Below are 18,836 nucleotides of genomic sequence, written 5' to 3' on the forward strand. Positions count from 1 at the left end.
CTCCCCAAATTCCAGTTCTGCATTTCTTATATCTGTGTGACACCACGTCTCTGATATCCCAACAATATCTGCCTTTGATGTTTTGAGCAATACCTCAAATTCATCAAATTTATTTACTAAACTCCTAGCTTTGGTGTACACACAAGTATACATGCACCTGTTCTTTTTCTTGGCGACCCTAACACAACCCATGTGTTTACTTGTACCCCAATGATTCCCAGCAGTCTCTGAAATATCCTGCATCTTATTTTCCAGGCTGCGGCTCATTCCAATAGAAGTAGTGCAAGAATCACTTTCACCTCTGCCAGTTCTTACTGTTAATCTATTAGTCCTTGTATCCCCCCCAATCTAGCAGTTTTCCGACCCACCTAACACTGCCTCGATAGCATCAGCAAACATTCTTGCACCCTTTCTATTTAAGTGTATCCCATCCCTTTAGAAGCAGTCTCTCCTGTTAACAAGTACAGACCAGGCTGAAAAAAATTCTACCCCTTGAGCCCTGCACAATCTTTCCAGGGCCGAATTGATCGACAAGGCTCTCATCATATACTCCCTCCTATCGTGTCTGGGCAGAATTGCAGACACTTTCAAATTCAACCCTAATTCACGGCTTTTTTTCATCAGTGACCTGTACTTGTCAAGTAATTCCGCCGGTCTCCTACTCTTAATGTCATTAGTGCCAACGTGTACAACTATATCACCTTTTGTGCCCTTAAAAGATGATATCCGCTCTACAACGTCATCAACTTTTGCCCCTGGCAGACATACCATACCCAGACATACCATAATATATTAAACCAAGAAAAAAAAAAAACAATTGGCTTCATTAAACGGCAGACGTACAGATTTCAAGATCCTCAGTTCTCTGTGCTCCTATTTAAGACAACTATACTCCCTATAGTGGAGTTTGCTTCTCCTATATGGAACCCACACTATGCCTACTTGATACAGCAAATAGAATCGCTCCAGATGAAATTTATCCACTATCTTTCCAAACATAACCCCATGTTTTACCACAGAATCCTCTACCGGAATCTCTGTTCCTACTTCAAGCTTCAATCTCTGGAAACTCGGCGAACTGTTCTTGATTTAAAACTGTTGTACCACATCTTCTCTGGTTCAACCTACCTGCCGGATCTTCTGTGCCATATTGACCTTCACGCTCCAGTGGTGGCTACTAGACAGAAGCCTACATTCCACATCGGTAATTCTAGATTAGAGATATCCAGGAACTCCTTCTTCAAAAGAACATTGGCACTCATGAACAAGTTTGACTTGGATATGGCTGTGAACAAGAAACAATTTCACACAACTATTTGGAGTAGGTTGACCATTGAAGGATGAATTCTGGGCTAAAGATGTCCTCATTATTCGTGTGTGTGTGTGTGTGTGTGTGTGTGTGTGTAATGATGTCTCCTGCAGCAAACTTCTTTCTGCGAGGTTACATAGCGCTGGACTTGACGTCATGAATATCTTTTTTATTTTTGTGAATTGGACTTTTCCCGTTTGAATTAACTTTCATTGTACAAAGTATATTGGTCTACCATTTATTTTTATGTTTTGTACAACCTTTGCTCTGTTATACACTTTAACTGGGCGAATGCCTGTTGTGTATATTATATATTAAAAAATAAAATAAAATTTTTAAAAATTAAATTAAATTAAAAATTAAAAATTAAATTTTTTTTGATAGTTTCCGAAATCTAACTCCCTAAAACCAGTCAATAGATTTAAAAAAAAAAAACAGTTTCTTTTAAATTAAACATAGATGTTTATTATTAAAACATCTATATTATTAAAGAGAGTGAAAGGTGTATTTACTATTAAGAAAAATAGAATTTTAGTGAATACATCGGATGATGCTTGGAAGCTTCTTCGAGTATGTACCTACTTCACCACCGATGAGACCCCGAAAAAAAGAAACAATACATTAAAAACACCCGTTTTTATTAAATTTAATAAATAAAAATATAGAAACACAATTCTTAACGTTTTTATTTTTTATAATCGGGGTTTTATATGTAGATTATTTAATTTTTTTTTTTAAGTGAACCCCAAAGACGAGAGGTATTAGAACCTACAGTACTTAGGACCGTGCTTGGGTTGGAGGTTGATAAGACGAAAGAAGATATTTGTTGATATTGGACTTAAACTTCTGTAGATTGTAATTTTCAGGAAATACGTATGAAGGAAGGTTGTCCCAGAAAACAGCAGTTGAATGAATAAATGAGGAAGATGAAAAGTTGGTTCTGTGGGTTTGAAGTTGGACAGTAAATGGATGTTGGCTGGTGGCGGCACGTGTTCGGACTGTTTTGAAAGAGAGAGCGGGAATTATAGAAGCCAATTCAGAAGAACAGTGCCCATGGAAGTATCTGTAGAAGAGGCATGCAGCTGAAACAGTACGTCTATGAGAAAGCGAGTGGAGAGACTCTGTTAGAGATGAATCATTAATTAACCTAACTGCCCTCTTCTGAATGCAATCAAGAAGCCTGAGAGAGGTTTTGGGGGCACCCCCCCAGATGTGGGAACAATATTCCATGGCAGGGCAGATTTGCGATTTATACAGAGGGAGCAGCTGTTTGGGAGAAAAGTAACGCCGAGAGGGAAAGAGAAAACAAAGTTTTTTAGATGCAGAGGAAGCAATATTTGTAATGTGCTTGTGCCAAGAGAGATTAGAAGTCAGGGTAATCCCCAAAAGAGATATATCATTTTGCCTAGAAATCGGAGTGTCACTAAAGATAAGCATAGGAGCAGAAGACTCCTTTTTGCGAGATATAACACAAGACTGAGTTTTAGAAGGGAAGGAATTGGTAGCAGATTTTCGAGAAGGTGAAGCTGATTGAGCAGGACAAGGTTTCTCAAAATGGAAAGTCGAATGCAATGTGCTATCATCGGCAAAACTATGGACAGGATTTCCAGTCAATGGAAGAAGGTCATTAATATAAAAGAGGAAAAGAGTGGGGGACACCGGCATTAGTGGAGAAGTTAGAAGACAGAGAGCCATCTACCATCACCCTTAGTGAGCGATCAGAGAGAAAACTGGATAACCAATTACTAACAACAGTTGGCGAACCATAAGATGGAAGCTTGTTTAGAAGACCATTATGCCAAACACGATCGAAAGCCTTTGAAATGTCAAGAGCAACTACTTGTGTTTCACCAAACCTTTCCATTGAATTAATTCATAAATGGGTAACATTAGCCAGAACATCACCAGTGGATCTACAGGTTTGTCATCCTTTTTAGGAACTAGCCGGATATGAGAAAATTTCCAAGCAGAAGGAAAAACACCTTTGGAATAAGAAGGTGAAAAAAGGCGGCAAAGAATAGGAGTAAGTTCAGGAGCACAGGTTTTGAGAACAAGTGGAGAAATACCATCGAGACCTGGAGCTTTCTTAGCATCAAGATTCATCAAAATCCTTCTGACATCCTTTTGGCGGAAGACCACAGGAGGCATTGAATGGAGCGTGTTGGGAATGGTGGGAGATGCTTTACCAAGATCATTAATACATGAATTGGAAGAAAAATGGGATGCTAGCAGGTCAGCTTTATCCTTGGCTGAAGTGACAACAGAACCATCTGGTTTGGACAGAGGTGGAAGCAGAGATGGGCAAAAGTTGCGGCCAATAGCTTTGGCAAGAGACCAGAATGCTCGGATACCATTACGGCAAGAAGCAAGTTTTCTACTCTTAGCCTGTTCAAACTCTAGTTTGGACTGATTAATAACTGCTTTACAATTGTTGCGAGCTTTGGTGTAGGCAGAAAATGAAACTGAAGAATTAGAAACAAGCCAATTACAATATGCAACATTCTTCTCTTGAATAGCCTTAGCACATTTATTGGAAAACCAAGGTTTAGATAAAGGACGAGATTTTAAAGTGGAGTTTGGGATAAAGTATTCCTTTCCTGCAAGAATAATTTCACTGACACGATCTGAGCAAAAGTTGACATCAGAAGTTTTGAAACAGTAATCCGACCAAGGAAAAGAAGAAAAGAAGTCTCGCAGGTCATCCCATTTTGCATTCTTGTAATGCCAAACAACGCGAGATTGGGAATAGCCATGAGATAAAGGTTCCATTGGAGAAGAGACAATCACCAAGTTGTGATCTGAAGTGCCTAAAGGACCTCTCACTTTGACCGTGTATTTAGAAGGGTTGTTAAGCGTATTGGCTGTATGATTAGGGTTGTCCGGCATGCTTGTAGGTAAATGAACATTCTGTGCTAGGTCATTAGTAATTGCAAAAGCCTCAGCATCTCGACCTGCTGGGTCGGTGTGACTAGAAAACGGAAGCCAGCTGGAGTTGTGAACATTAAAATCACCAAGGAAAATTACCTCACTGTTAGGAAAGTTGGACTGGAGAAAGTCAAGTTGCAACGAGAGGAAGTCAAAGAGCTCCAAGTGATTAGTGGAGTTGGGAGAACGGTAGAGACAACAGTTGAATTTGACACAATGAGGTAGAGAGATTTTGAGCCAGAGAAGATCAAAGAGAGGAGATTCCAAATTGCCAAGTCTCTGACAGGGAATATCAGAACGGACATAAGCACAAGTACCACCTTTGAGGCGAAAGGAATCATACAGCGAATAATTTGGGCATCTGAGATAAGCAGTAGTTGAATCAACCGATAACTGAGATTCAGTCAGAAAAAGTACATGGGGTTTGGCAGACTGCAAGTGGAAATGGACATCGTTGAGATTAGAATTAAGACCACGTATATTTGTGAAATGAATTAGGAAGTGCTTGGAAGGTTTAGATCTTTTCGCAGATAAGATTGCTCTATTAGTTTGACAATTCATTGTTTATTCAATAGTAAGAAAAAGCGTGTGGGACATGCTGTACGAAGTAATGAAATTTCTGGATATGGTGTACACATGGTAAGAATATACCCAGATCCTTGACATAACGTGGCCTCGACAATGCTTCCCGCATACACACTACTCGGATTCCCTCCAGTCACTATCTGGCAGAGTTGAGGTAGCAAGATTATACACTAGCTGATCCGGAAGCCTCCTAGAGAGTTACCAATAGGTTCGGTCCAGTGTACTAACTAGCGGCCGGCCTGCGAACACCGTTTTAGAGCTGTACCCTCGAAATGTAAGGAATATTGGATCTCGCCACGATGTTCATCATAACCTCAAAAGTCATCAATCATACTGCATGATGGAAGAGATAGGTTGACCGGAACTTAGCTCTGGAGACTAAACATGGGTTCCACCACTTCAAGCCTCCAATAAGCAAAGTGGTGGTATTGCACCAGTTGATGAGAGTCATCTACCACCTAGTAATACGCAATTAATAAAGAAATAAAAGAAGAGGAAACAGAAGAAACTATATTTAATATTCAACATAGTTCAACATCAAACAGCAGGAAGTTACAGAACATATTTCACAACTCTTTAATGCGATTTAAAATCGTATTATGCAAAATAATATACGTCTAATGATAGACATTAAGTGATTATGATGGCATATAAGAAATAAACTCTTGATTAGACTTTTAACTCGATATTAAGGCACTAAAGTTTTCATTAATGGTATAAATATAAAAAAAATAGTAATAAATTCTCCTTTTAATGCAGATCGCATTTTTAATAAAGTACGCTTACAATAAACCATTTATGATCAGAAGTTAACATAAAATATGTACAGGGTATTTTGAAAGACATTATTCACCACATGTTCCTGAGAAGTAGTTTTTAAATCGGGAGCGATTGTCCCAAAGTGGTTGTGTTCTGAAAAATAAAATGTTTTATTAAATATCACTCTGATTTCAGTGTAGGGAAATGATTAGAGGATCTCTTATAGTAGTTCTTCAGGTAGAAATTAAGAAAAAACAACCAATACAGTCCTGAAGCAGAAGAAAACAACAAGGAAATGAATGTTGGGAATCCACAGTTTTGGAAGAGCATTACTTGAGTGTAATAAGCAGATATCAGGAACAGCTGGATCTGTAAAAGAGTGATGTACGCTCTTAGAAAGTGAAGAGTAGAAACTTATTAAACTATTTCTCTCATTTTTACAATTTCAGATTAATTTGCAACGAGGAGATAAGGTTGTAAATTAATCTTAAACTTGACCTCCATTAGAAATTAATTCATGGTTACCATTTGCACTTTGGTGAGGTGTTTCTTCCACCAGAGATATTTCTGCACGTTCGGTCCTAATCCACTCATCCCATAGTAGAAATACATTATGACGTGAACCCCAGAATTAAGACTGCATGCAACCACACTGCTGCCACCTATACAACACAAATTATATTCACGATTATGAAGGAAAATATTTTTATTATTTTCTGATATAAAATAGCTGTCTTGTGCACTGGTCTGTAAAACTTAAGGACCAACACTATTTCTAAAGGTTACACCCACAAAATCTTTACTGATGAGAGGAGATTCAGTCTCTGCAGCGATTCTGGACGTCAGCTAATCTGGCGAGAAGTTGGCACACGGTATCACCCAGCAAACATCACTGAAAGGGATCGATATGGCGGTCGAGGTGTTATCGTCTGGGGAGGCGTTATCTTGGATGGACGTGCACAACTCCAGATATTGGAAGGCGATATTGTCACCGGTGCACGCTATTGTACTGAGGTAATCCTTCCCCATGTGCGTCTGTTCCGAGGTGCCATTGGCCCCGAGTTCGTGTTTATGGATGATAACGCCACACCCCATCGCACTGCAGCTGTTGATATGCTTTTGAAAGTGAGGACATTGTTCGTATGGATTGGCCTGCCCGTTACAACAGTCTAAATCCCATCGAACACATATGGGACGCTCTGGGGAGACGCCTAGCGTGCCGCTAAGCGTCACCCACCACAAAATGTTCACCAGCTGAAGATGGCGCTGACAGAGGAATGGACGATGTTACAGCAAGAACTTGTCGACAACATTGTTCTAAGTGTGGAGAGGCGGTGTATAGCCTGTATCGAAATTAGGGGTGGCCATATCTCCTACTAAGGACCACCTCTTCCCTTTGTTCCGTCTTTAGCAGTGATGCATCTGTATCATGGCAGCCAGTGCTATGTTGCCATTTTTGAATAAAGTCCCTCTGTACCGTTTTGCTTCCGTTGTTGTGCCGGTGTAGTTTCCTTCATCATTCCTGTACCTCACGAGGTTCCTTTGGTGTGCTTTTTCCATATCCAGGCCATTTCTATCAGAGGCTACAGGTGAAAACCTGTGTGGTCCTTAAGTTTTGCACACCAGTATATTAACCAATATTTTGTATTAAAAGTATTAGTATACTGCTCGACAAAATTAACAGAGCACGTAAAAATCTTTTTGTGTAACTCAGGCAGTTTGTGATGAAGTGGGACCTAGTTTGGAGTGATGGTGTACCATAGAATAGGGGTGAAATGAGAAGACAACGAGAAAACTCGGACAGGTATAAGGGACATTTATAGAGGTCGCATAAGAAATACCAAAGGCTATCGGCGTGCAATGTACTAGGGTCATCATTGGAACCCCTCCCGCCTACTTCCTGGGCTATGGTCAACTTCAGGTGGGGTTTTTTGGACTGCTTCAATTTTCTTAATTAAAGTTTTCGTGTGAAGATTCCAGATGGGTGAACTGAATTCAAGGATTGGGAGAACTACAGTTTTATAAAGGATGACAGAATATCTGTAGTTTTTGAGCTTGTAGGTGTTCTGTTTGATAAATCCCTGTGTTTTGAAAGCTTTGCTGGTGATTTTAAGGACATGAGCATCAAATTTAGCACTGCTGGAGAAGAGAATCCCCAAGTCGTTAACTTGATCACAACTTTCAATTATGACAGGCTTAATAGTGTACTCGGTATTTGTTATTTGTGGAGATCTGCATGATGAGAAGGAGATGACTTTACACTTCGAGGGGTTAGCAGACAAGTCATTCAGAGATGGCCAGAGAGAGAATTTATTGAGTCGCAATTAAACTGTTGAGAATCGGTAATCTCATTCACTGTTGAGTAGATCTTAAGATCATCTGCATAGAGAGTAACTTGAATATTGGGGGATGCAGATGAAAGAAGGAAGATCATTTATGAAAACAATGAAAAGTACAGGACCTAGGGGAGATCCTTGAGGTACTCCACTTAGTGGTATAAAACGGTCCGAGGTCACTTGATTGATGAGAGAGCAAAGGGTCACGGATACCATATAGCTTAAGTTTTTCTAGAAGTTGTTCGTGCGGGACTTTATCAAATGCCTTAGATATATCTGTGTAGACTGCATCAACTTGAAGGTGGTTATCAAGAACTTCAGAGGTATATTGCCAGAAAGGAAGGAAATTTGTGACTACAAACTTGCCACTGTAGAAACCATGTTGGTTCTGATCAATGAAAGGCCTGAAGAATTCGAAGAGATGTTTGTGCACTGCTGTGTCAAAGAGATTAGCCAGACTGTTTTGCAACGATATGGGTTTGTAATCAGAACTTAATGACATACTTAAAAAAAAATACTATAATATACCCGCACTTAAAGCAGAAGTGTAAACAGGATTGTAGCCAGAAAATACTCGTTTTCAACTTTATTTAGTTTACAAAATGTATGCAAATGAATCCATACTTACCAGAAGCCGTTTTGGCACCAAACCAAGCCACTATCGGAGTGTAGGCATGGTGTACAATATGCAGATAGCTCACCTGGTTGAACTTTTTTCTTAATATGAAGAAAACCTAAAAATATATATAATTACAAATATTTAGCGTTCTATGAAAGAAGAACTGAGGCTTAAAATGTTACAAACACAGCGTATAAGTTCTTTCAAGACAGTTTTCAAACGAATCTATGCCAAGAACAATAAAATCTTTCAGTGGGAAAATATCATTGGACTTACAGTGTCAAGGAGCTCCACCAATTTTGTTAGATAATACAAATATGTTGTCTGTGAAAGCTATAAAATAAAAAGGCAGAATTATTTTCTGGATTAAGTCATTATATTATGAATTAAATAGTCTCAGCATTATATTCGTTTAAACGTCGTTGTAAAATGAAGTAAAAATATTATTATAAGAAATCTTCGCAAGATAAATATAAATTTATCTTGCAATAAAAATAACTAAGTAAAAAAAAAAAAAAAAAAAATTGAGGGCGAATCTAATTTGGCTGTAATTAAGTTTGGATATGTGGGGCATTCGCTTGCGTGCAGGTAGAGTGGGAGGGAGACTGAGGGCTGGAGGGGGGGGCAACAGACAGAAGAATGGAGTCGATAGAGAAGGTGACTCCAAGATTTGGTGGGGCATACCCATGCCCCACCAGAAGGGAAAGTGTGGGTGGCAAGGAGGGAAGGAGACAGAGGGACCATCACCTCCCTCACCCCCGGCCAGGGAAAGGGCAGAAAAGTGGACCAGGCAAGGGCGCCAGGTCAGATCGCCAATAAGGCTAGTGTGCAGAGAGGCTCTGCAGTTTCTTCAGTCGGTGGAATGTCATTTTTGGGACATTGTCCCATCCGAGGTTTACAAAGTCCAGTTTATTTTGTAGCCATTCATTGGTTAAGATCCCATCCGAGGTTATTTAGTCCAGTCAGTTTGGATGTGCATTTGCGATTTCATTTTGTTCCTTCTGTTATGAAGTCGGATCCCTGCGGGTTTGATTTGTTCTGGTGGTCCTTATTGGTGTCAAATTATTTTTCAGATTATGGGCAGCTTTGATGGGTACTTGCATTCTCTTCATTGCAGTGGTTGTGGCTGGGGGAAGGTCCGTCTTCTGCTGAAGAGGCCCTGAGCGAATTTTGTTAGCGCTTTGTAGCTGTCTTCTTCTTCTAGGATGAGGTGTTCCTGGTTTTGCAGTGTGAATCGAATTTCAGTGATGAGCCGGCAGGATAGATCTTGATACAGGTGACAGTGATACATGAGGTGCTCCCATGTTTCTGTTTGGCCACAGTGGCAGAGAGGAGTGTCACTGAGTCTGAAGCCTGACAACTTGTGTCTGAATGCACCGTGTCCGGTGAGCAGGTATGTGATCAGGAGCCCTGTAGAGAGCTAGTGGGGGTATTTTGGATACACTGTCTGAATTGTCGGCACGAATTTCCGGGTGATTTCACCTTTGATTGAATTTTCCCAGCGGGTTTGCGAGGTCTGTTGGAGATGCAGTGTGAGTCGCTTCTTTTCCATTTTAGGGTCATTGGCTAAGTCAATCGTGTAGTTCAGGCAGGTGGACGTTTTTCCTTTGCTGAGGTGGTGTAGGATTCCGCGACGAACGATCTCCAGGTCCAGGGGGAGGGCACCCATAAGGACGTGCAGCACGTGAGTACTCACCGTCCTGCAGGCTCTGGATATCGTTAGCAGGGTATATCTTTGTATCGTATCGAGTTTTCTCCTGTTGACCGCGGTGGTCGCTTTGTGGTACCAGACTCCGGCGGCATATGAAATGGCTGGCAGGAATACTGTCGTATAGAAGAGGGCGAGGGTCTTTTTCCTCATGCCCCAGTCCTTACGGGTGACTTGCAAAGAGTGCAGAATAGTTTCTGATTTTATTCCTGATGTATGTCAGATGTGGTGTGAAGGATAGATTCCTATCGAGCATGACTCCCAAATGTTTTAATTCCGTTGCGAGTTTGACGGTTTTCCCCTGGACTTTGATTTGGGGAGGCCTCCTAATATCTAGGTTCCCCCTGAGTAGGACTGAACATGTCTTGGTTGGAGAAATTGTGAGTTTGTTGTTGTCAGCCCAGTCTTGCAGGATAGTGACTGCTCTATTTGCTGAGTTCTCTAATTGTGCTCTGGAGTCCTCAGCAAGCATCAGAATAAGATCGTCTGCGTAAGCCTGGGATGTGACGTTTCCAAGGTTGAGATTTAGGAAGCCGTCTAGGACGACATTCCAAAGAAGAGGGCCCAGAACGGAACCCTGTGGGCATCTTCTGTGTATCAACCATGATACGGAGCAATACGGAGTAGTGACAGTGACTGATCTGTCTGAGAGGTATGTACTGATGCATTTGTATAGATTTGCTGGCAGGTTAGCCTCCTGGAGCCTGCCGAGGACACTTGGCCACCAGAGAGTGTCAAACTTCCTCGTCATCGCAAAATCTATTGCGATGACGAGGAAGTACTTTCGGTTGGTTGTGGTTACGGCGTTAACAATATTTTCCAATGCAGCTACGGTGGAGTGTCCTTTTCTGAACCCGAACTGATTTCGGGATTGAAGGCCTGCGTTTGAATAGTGAGTTTCTATCCGATTTCGTAGAAGGTGTTCCATCAGTTTGCTCAGTATAGACAGTAAGGCTATGGGTCTGTAGGACCCTGTGAGATTCTGCTGCTTTGTTGGATTTTTGAGGATGAGCCGAAGCGTTGCCGTTTTCTAGGTGTGTGGGAAATAGCCTTCTTTTAGGCACTGGTTAAATAAATTTAGTATTTTTTCTGGGATAGTCTCAACTGCCTTTTTTACGATTTCTGGCTCTAATAAGTCTGCACCTGGTGATTTCCTGTTTCTTAGTTTGGCGGCTGCAATGTCCAGTTCGATCCTAGTAAAGGGCTCCTCCTCTTCGATTGTTGTGTAGGTACTATTTCTTAGGCAGAGCGATGTTTGTTCTGGGGTGGTTGGATCCAGGTGTTTCTGGAACCTGGCATCTAGGATATTATTGATGGATTCCTGCCACGTTTTGGTGTACTCCCCTTGTGGCTTCTTCGTTGTGGGGATGACTTCGCCTCTGGGGAGTTTATTTGTGGTCACTCTGTAGACCACTCCCCAGGGGTTGTCGTTTCCAACTGTGGATACTAGGTGCTCCCAGGAGCGTTGTTTTCGTTCACGGATCTTTGCTGTATATTGATTCCTGGCCGTTCGGTACTGTTGTCGTAGTGCTTCCACCTCTACTGCAGGCCAGCTACGCCTGGCACGGTGAAAATTTTTTCGGCAGGTGTTTACCACACGTCTGAGTTGTTGTAATTCTGGGGACCACCAGGGAACAGCTCCCGGAGTAGGTTTTTTCCGCTTTATGGAATTGTTTGCTGCATCTGTGATAAGCTTGACAATTTTAGCTTGGTGTCTATCTGGGTCTAGTCCTTCTGTGTCAAGTGCTTGAGCAGCTGTACGTAATGACTCCTGGAAGAGAGGCCAGTCTACCTTCTCAACAGCATATCTGTGTTGCATTTGTCTATGTACCATTTGTCTATTTAGTTTCCGGTTTAGTTGAAAGGTAATTGTTCAGTGATCAGATGAGGTCCAGTCTTCTCTGACAGTCCAGAATGCAATGTGGTCCGCTAGAGATCTGGTAGCCAAAGTAACATCAATCGTGGCCTCCCACATCGTGTTTGAAAATGTTAGTAGGTTGTTTGGTTTGTTAAGGATCATATAGCAACTGTTTGCAAGATACTCCTCCAGGTGTTGTCCATTTACCGCGCCACGTCGCTCCGGGGTTTCACTAAACCACACCGGCGAACGGCAGTTTGCATCAGCGCCCACTACGACCACGTCGGCGAACGGCAGTTTGCATCAGCGCCCACTACGATTTTAGCGTTCGGGAATTCCTCCAGAATATTTTGCAGGTAAGTTATAGCTGGGAGGATATCTGCTCCTGGCCGACAGTAAAGCGATACTGCATAAAATTCGCCCAGTGCAGTGATGACGTGGGCACATACAGCCCATGAGAGACAGTTAATTTGTGATTTTGGTGACTGTGTAGTCTGGATTTCTGATTAGAATGGCCGCCCATGGCGTTTCATCAGTTTGCACGATTTTGTACTTCAGGGGATATCCCTTGACCTTCTTACTGTGCGTATATGGTTCCTGGATGAGCAGGATATCCAGGTTTTCCTCGTTTGCTGTCCTGGTCAGCTGCGCGGCAACTGCCTTGGACCTCTGGGCGTTTAACTGTGCAAATAGTACCCTGTTGTTATTATATGGTCTAAGATGTGTACCCATAATCGAGTCTCAATTGGTATGTACTCCTTGTTTTTTGTTATATAGGGCACTTATTGTCCCTGATGGAGTGATCCGCCTGCAGCTTTTGTGACGCAGTTTGCACACGTGGTTTGTCCTATTTTGGGCATGATTTAAATTCGTGGCCTCATTCAGCGCAATGGCCACATGTAGGCTGGGTTTGGGCACAGGTATGTGTTGTGTGCCCAAAGCGGCCACATCTAAAGCACTTGGGTATAGACACATGCTCCCTGTAGCGGTTGCTGCCCCAGTTTATAAATACTCTGTTTTGCTGGCTGATGGTTTTCCACGCAGCTGGCGATCGTTCCACGCCCCAATTTGTGACCATGCTTGATCTGGATCTCGTTTGATGTTTTGGTGTTATTAGGCTTGTGGGTTCCATGTCTGGGTGATCTCGCTGGAGGTTTCTTGTATAGAGTTCATCCTGCAACATTTCTGGGGTCAGATCCTTATCGGTGTCGTACATTACGATGCTTGGTCCTCTTCTTTTTGGTGGCACTGCTTCCAGGCCAAGGGTTTGAATCTTTGGATTTGTAATTATCTTTTTAGCATCCTCTGCTGTCTGTGTCTCAATTATCACACCTATGTTACGCGTTTTGCGGACTGACTTTATTTTAGTCGTTTTTAGATTGCCTGCGAGGTTTGTAATGACAGTGTTTTTTACCTCTTCGCTTGTGGGATGTTCCTCTGTGGAGGTTGTTCGGACGATGACCAAATGTGGTGTTGGCAGGAGAGTCTTTCGTTTGGGTATGTTTTCTGCAGTTAACACTTGCGGTTCTTGTGTTTTGATCCTCAGCTTGTTTATTGTAAGGGGAAAACGAAGTTTATTGTTCAGCCATCTAAGAACACAATACTCTAGGGAAAGGAATGTTTTGGACGGTAACTTGAGGAGCGCCAGACCAGATTTCGGAAGCATAAGACAGAATGAGAAAAATGCATCTCAGAACATGGTCAGTGACTGTTTTTCTATCTTGAATGGCCGCTGTTTCTTGCTTGATGAGCCATTTTGATTTTTGAATTTTTTTAGCAACATATACATAGTGAGAATTAAATGAAAGATTTTTGTCAAAAACAACTCTTAGGTCTTTGTGAGCGTGTACGTTTGGAATTGAAGCATTTGCAATTTTAATTTCTATGTGGTTCAACTTCAAGAAAAACGTAGCAGCAACATTACATTTAGATCTGACCACAAAAGTACAGAACTGCAAGCAGCAATTTGCTGTGGGAATCCTCGCCCCCCTCTAGAAATCACTAAAAGAATATCATCAATTAAATTCCTTCAGAAAGAAAAGTTTTTGCAGCTCTTAAAATACTATCCATGGGATTCTCTTAAAAATATACCTATTCAGGAGGCCACGTTTCTACTAATAAAATGGTTGAATCAATTAAAAACAGAGTCGGCATCCAAACTCGTAAGGCTCTCTTTTCAATCCAAACCGTGGTTCAACTCCCATCTAAAACCATACTTTAAAAAGAAACAAAAATGCCCAGGCAGTGGAAGAACTTCATCAACATACATAAAGTATAAAAAGGGCAGAGCAGAGCATTGTTTCAGCTCAAAAAAATTGAGTACAAAAATCATTTAATGTTCAGGCTCAAGCATAATAAAAGAGCACTTTCTTCAAAAACAAGAACTACCTCGCAGCATGACCAGCCTTTGGAATGGATAAAAATCAATATGGAAACATGCAATTTTGACATCTGCACTGAAGATATGCAAAACAAATTTAAAGAATTCAATTTTTATAAACGCACAAATAGCGTGCAACATGAAATGCTTCCTAGTCAAGCCCTGCTAATCAACCAACTTGTAAACAAGAATTCAGTTCAGAAAAGTATTAACCAATTACGAATTGATAGTAGTGAAGGCCCTAACGGCATCCCTAGTTTTATTATTAAGATGTCCAGTGCATTCATCATTGATTCTTTAGTTCATATTATTGCCAGTTGCATCTTCCAGCCATTCCTTCCAAGACTATGGAAGACTTTTAGAATTCCAAAAGAGGCTAGTAGTATTAACCATATAAGCTATCGTCCAACAGCTGTATCGTCACTAAAATTATTGATAAGATCATGCTACCATATTTTCAGGATGCGATCTTCGCTAATGCACTTGCCAACATGCATTTTAGTCCTAGAGGGCCCTCCACAACAACAAGCCTAGCTGACACCATTGTGCGCATCCAAACTGAATTTCAGGATAAAGCACAATGCGATGTCTTTTACGTAGACATCAAAGGTGCTTTCGACAACATTGATCACAAGAAAGCCATTGAAATACTGAAAAATCATTTCCTCATTGACACAATGGTTATATCCTATCTACAGTACAGCCTAAATCATAGAAATCTCATCTTCCCCACTAATACTGATAATATTTTCATCACAACCACAACAGGCATTCCTCAAGGAGGTGTTCTCTCCAGTACTATATTTTCAGCATCTCTAAAACCACTTCTACAAGAAAATCCAAATCTGCTGGCTTATGCAGATGATTTAAAGTTCTTTATTATTTCCAAATCCTGTGATGATATTTCCAAGGTTAGCCATGATGCGAATTTACAGATGTGCGGAATCATCAAGTATCTGCAGAATCTCAATCTGACTATAAATGCAAAGAAATCTGATCAAATAACTTATTCCTTTCAGAAACAACAAAAAATAAATATTGATCAATTATGAAAGAAAATGGAAAAATCTTACCTGATATGAGAGAGGATCATCAGAAAAGTCACATGGTTCACATCCAAGGTTGTATTTCTTTAAGAATGCTATCTGAACAACCTACATAAAGAAAAAAGTTAGAGACATTACAAGAGGGCTGTTCGGAAAGTAAAGTAACCAGGGGAGAGAGGAACCATGCCTTCTCCAATAGTGAAACACTGCATGGATAAAGACACATCCAATAGCGTGTCTGTTAAAGCTCTGGAGCTGTTTATAGAGGTCATACTTCATATTGATGAGCAGTGCATTTTCGTAAATAAACATTGCTGAACTGAAACAGAAACCTAGTATATTCTTCTGTGCATTTATATCTGTTGTTCCACTTATTTTGAGCCAAACATCTCTCGCCTTAAAAGTACTGAGAAAAGAATATTACTTGGTTGTTCAATGGAAATTAATGTGAATTCGGGCTGCAGGCCCAAGTATGGGTCATCAGTGAAACCAAATGTGATGAGCTGATGCCCATCATAACCTCAAAAATCAATATAAGATCCGAACTTCTTTACATTTCGAGGGTTTTCGCAAGCCGACAGCTACATATTCCAATAAACGGAACCTACTGATAACTCTCTAGGTGGCATCGGGATCATCTACTGTATAATCTTGCTCGCTCTAGTCTGCCATCTAGTAGCTAGAAGAAGCTCAAGTAGTATGGATGCGAGATGCGGTCACAAGTTAGGTACATTCTTGCTATGCGAGTCGATATCTACAAATATCATCAATTCAATAAGTAGTCAAATGGCAAGTAATTGAGAAAACATATCTACAAAAAGGTCTAAACATCCCAAAAACTTCCTCATTCATTTCATCAATGTGTGGTCTGAGTTCCAATCTCAACGGTGTCCATTTCCACCAAGGGTCTGTCAAGACCCACATGACAGGCTCTCAATTATCAGTTGCGTCAACTATGGCTCAAATTATTCGCTTTACAATTCCTTTCGCTTCAGAGGCAGTTCTTGTGCATATATACAGTATATCCGCTCTGACATTCTTTTGACCAGGAATGTCAAATGTAATATGTGCACAATGTGCAGCATTAGCTGCTGTTCATTAATGTTCTCATGGAATCATACTCTTTCAAAAGAAGACAGCCAGATTAATTAATGACAACGAATTGGTTCCACTCATTATCACACACACCTTCAGATTCTGTTACTTGTCCAGTCTAAAATTATTCTTATGTGCTTTAATATTCTGAACAACGTTTTCAGTCAACACCTGTGTTCGCCATTCGACTCCAAAATCGCAGAACCAACATATTTATCCCTTCTTCTTTCTGTTCTTTGAAATAACCAAGCTTTACATGTATCCTGAAATACTATAAGTTTTAAAAACCTTTCGTATTTGATTTCAATAAAAAAAAAAGGAAAGACCAAAATCCAAAATAAATTGAATTACTAGTAAAACACTTATTTTAAAGTAGAATTAATTTTTTTAGAGGTTCAAATATTGCTTTACCTTATAAGTGATATATCCATTCACCGCAGTGACAAAGACATTATATAAGAGCATCACGTGTTTTAGACTAAAAGGTTCAGCTTTCTCCATCATTCCTGGCCCAACCATTTTCGCGAAAAGGAAATACATCAAGGCAATACAGAGAGTAGGCTTCCAGTCGTTCATCAAAGGCCACTCAGCAACTCTGGGATCTGTGAAACAGAAATCATAAAATGACCATTCGATTCTCCCACGTTACATCATTAATTTTAGTTTTTAATCAATAGCAATTTATGCGCACCAAAATTCGTTTATCGTGGAAGCCAAGCGCGAGGGTTTTACAAAGGAATTGATGTCAAAGATTGCTTTGTTGTTGGATATGTGGATGGATGTCCTCATTTCCTAAGAATTGCCCAGAAAATGTGGATGGAAGAGAAAAGATCGAGATCGCGCTGAATGGATACTTTCTTATTTCTTCTTCTCATAAGAATACTTTGGGTAGTTTAACTTAAATTTATTCTGTTTTATGAAGATGAGAAATTAGCTGATGGGTTTGACTTGTCTGTGGCACGACGATAAAGAATTTACTTACCATTTTGGCCATAGAAAGCGCTATATTTAGTTTCATTCATCATGGATCCCTCCGAAGTGCTTCTACTGTTCCTGTAGACCTGAAAAATCGATTGAAACTACCTTTTATAAAATATTATTTAAAACTGCGAGTATCATCTCTACTTTGAATAAAAGTGACAACATTTTTAAGGAAAAATGATGAGTTTTAAAACCTGTTTAAGCTATATTATTGTTTGATAAGGCATGAGACCCGAGGAACAACATACCAACGCATCTAAAGTACGCAGACTTCACCAGCATTGACGTTATCTCTTACCTTTACAGAGTTTGTGTTGCAATCAGAGTACACTATATGGAGTTGGGGAGGGGGGAAGGGATCTCTGGTGCCCCTTGACAAGAAACACTATTCTCTCTGTGCAGATCAAGTTAAGTATGTATTCAGCTGACCAGAAACATCGGCTGGATTATTTATAATTGAGCAAGCTCGTTATAGCCAAAGTAGCTTATGCGCCATGAAATCCCCACAATAACAAATAATTAAGAAAAACTCCCATCTGCTATTTTCCTCTTCGTATTCATGTAATATAATTCCTTTTCCTCTTGCTTGGCTCTATGAACTAGCCATTTAAAATGTCCTTACTTCGCCTGCCTAGTCCTGTTTGTGGTTTTCTTGCAGATTCACTTATAATGAAAGTATCATTTGAATCTCAATTCGCTCTGTAGCTTCCCAAGATGGCTATTTCTGATCTATGGGGCTCGATATATTCCTTTTCATCCGTCTTGACTTCCTCCTTGTGTAGTTACTCGTTAATGGATTGAATACACTCGTCATTTCGATTATCAATCTTGAAAATTCCCGGAAATTTAATTCAACTTTTCGTTCTCTTTTAAAGCTCCAACTTACTGAGCCTAAAAGTTTTTTAAGTGCCTTACTCTTCTTTCTTTAATTAAAAACTTTGCCCTTAACTACCAAAATAATACACTGCGCCTCATAGCCTTAATTGTCTTGGCGCTTAGAATACACCTATCCTTATCTTACACATTGGATTCAATATTCTCCTCAGATTGTCCCGAATCAGAAGACGATCGTACTGCATTGAGGCAGCTAAAACCACACCTTGGTGGTCACACCGAGGTACTGAGACGTAAAATTCATCGAGCTAGAAAAGCCATTCAAAAGGTCCGAAGTAACAACAATATCATACCATTAGATATCTCAATACTACAGGGATATTCATGTGTTGTTGTGGCGG

General features: G+C 40.5%; 2 protein-coding genes across 3 annotated transcripts in view; both read right to left on the bottom strand.

The window, feature by feature from the left end:
- The window catches only part of LOC150091679 (uncharacterized), a 157,293-nt gene that overhangs the window by 72,471 nt on the left and 65,986 nt on the right, over positions 1-18,836 (bottom strand). The gene's annotated exons all lie outside the window — the stretch shown is intronic.
- LOC150091680 (very long chain fatty acid elongase 7-like) lies at positions 5,701-17,887 on the bottom strand. Of its 2 annotated transcripts, XM_090376387.1 has the most exons (8): positions 17,850-17,887; positions 17,603-17,681; positions 17,032-17,222; positions 15,553-15,633; positions 8,810-8,866; positions 8,543-8,648; positions 6,104-6,240; positions 5,701-5,947 (listed from the first exon to the last, which is right to left on the bottom strand). In XM_090376387.1, exons 2-8 carry the CDS (start codon positions 17,643-17,645, stop codon positions 5,759-5,761), a joined length of 804 nt encoding a protein of 267 aa, XP_090232513.1. In that variant the 5' UTR covers positions 17,646-17,681; positions 17,850-17,887; the 3' UTR covers positions 5,701-5,758. The 2 variants fall into 2 exon arrangements, with proteins under 2 accessions (XP_090232513.1, XP_090232519.1); XM_090376393.1 differs by lacking the exons at positions 17,032-17,222; positions 17,850-17,887 and having other exon boundaries at positions 17,603-17,645.

This window comes from Mastigoproctus giganteus, chromosome 1 (assembly GCF_048544385.1).
Source record: "Mastigoproctus giganteus isolate SK-2022 chromosome 1, ASM4854438v1, whole genome shotgun sequence".
Lineage (NCBI taxonomy): Eukaryota > Metazoa > Arthropoda > Arachnida > Uropygi > Thelyphonidae > Mastigoproctus > Mastigoproctus giganteus.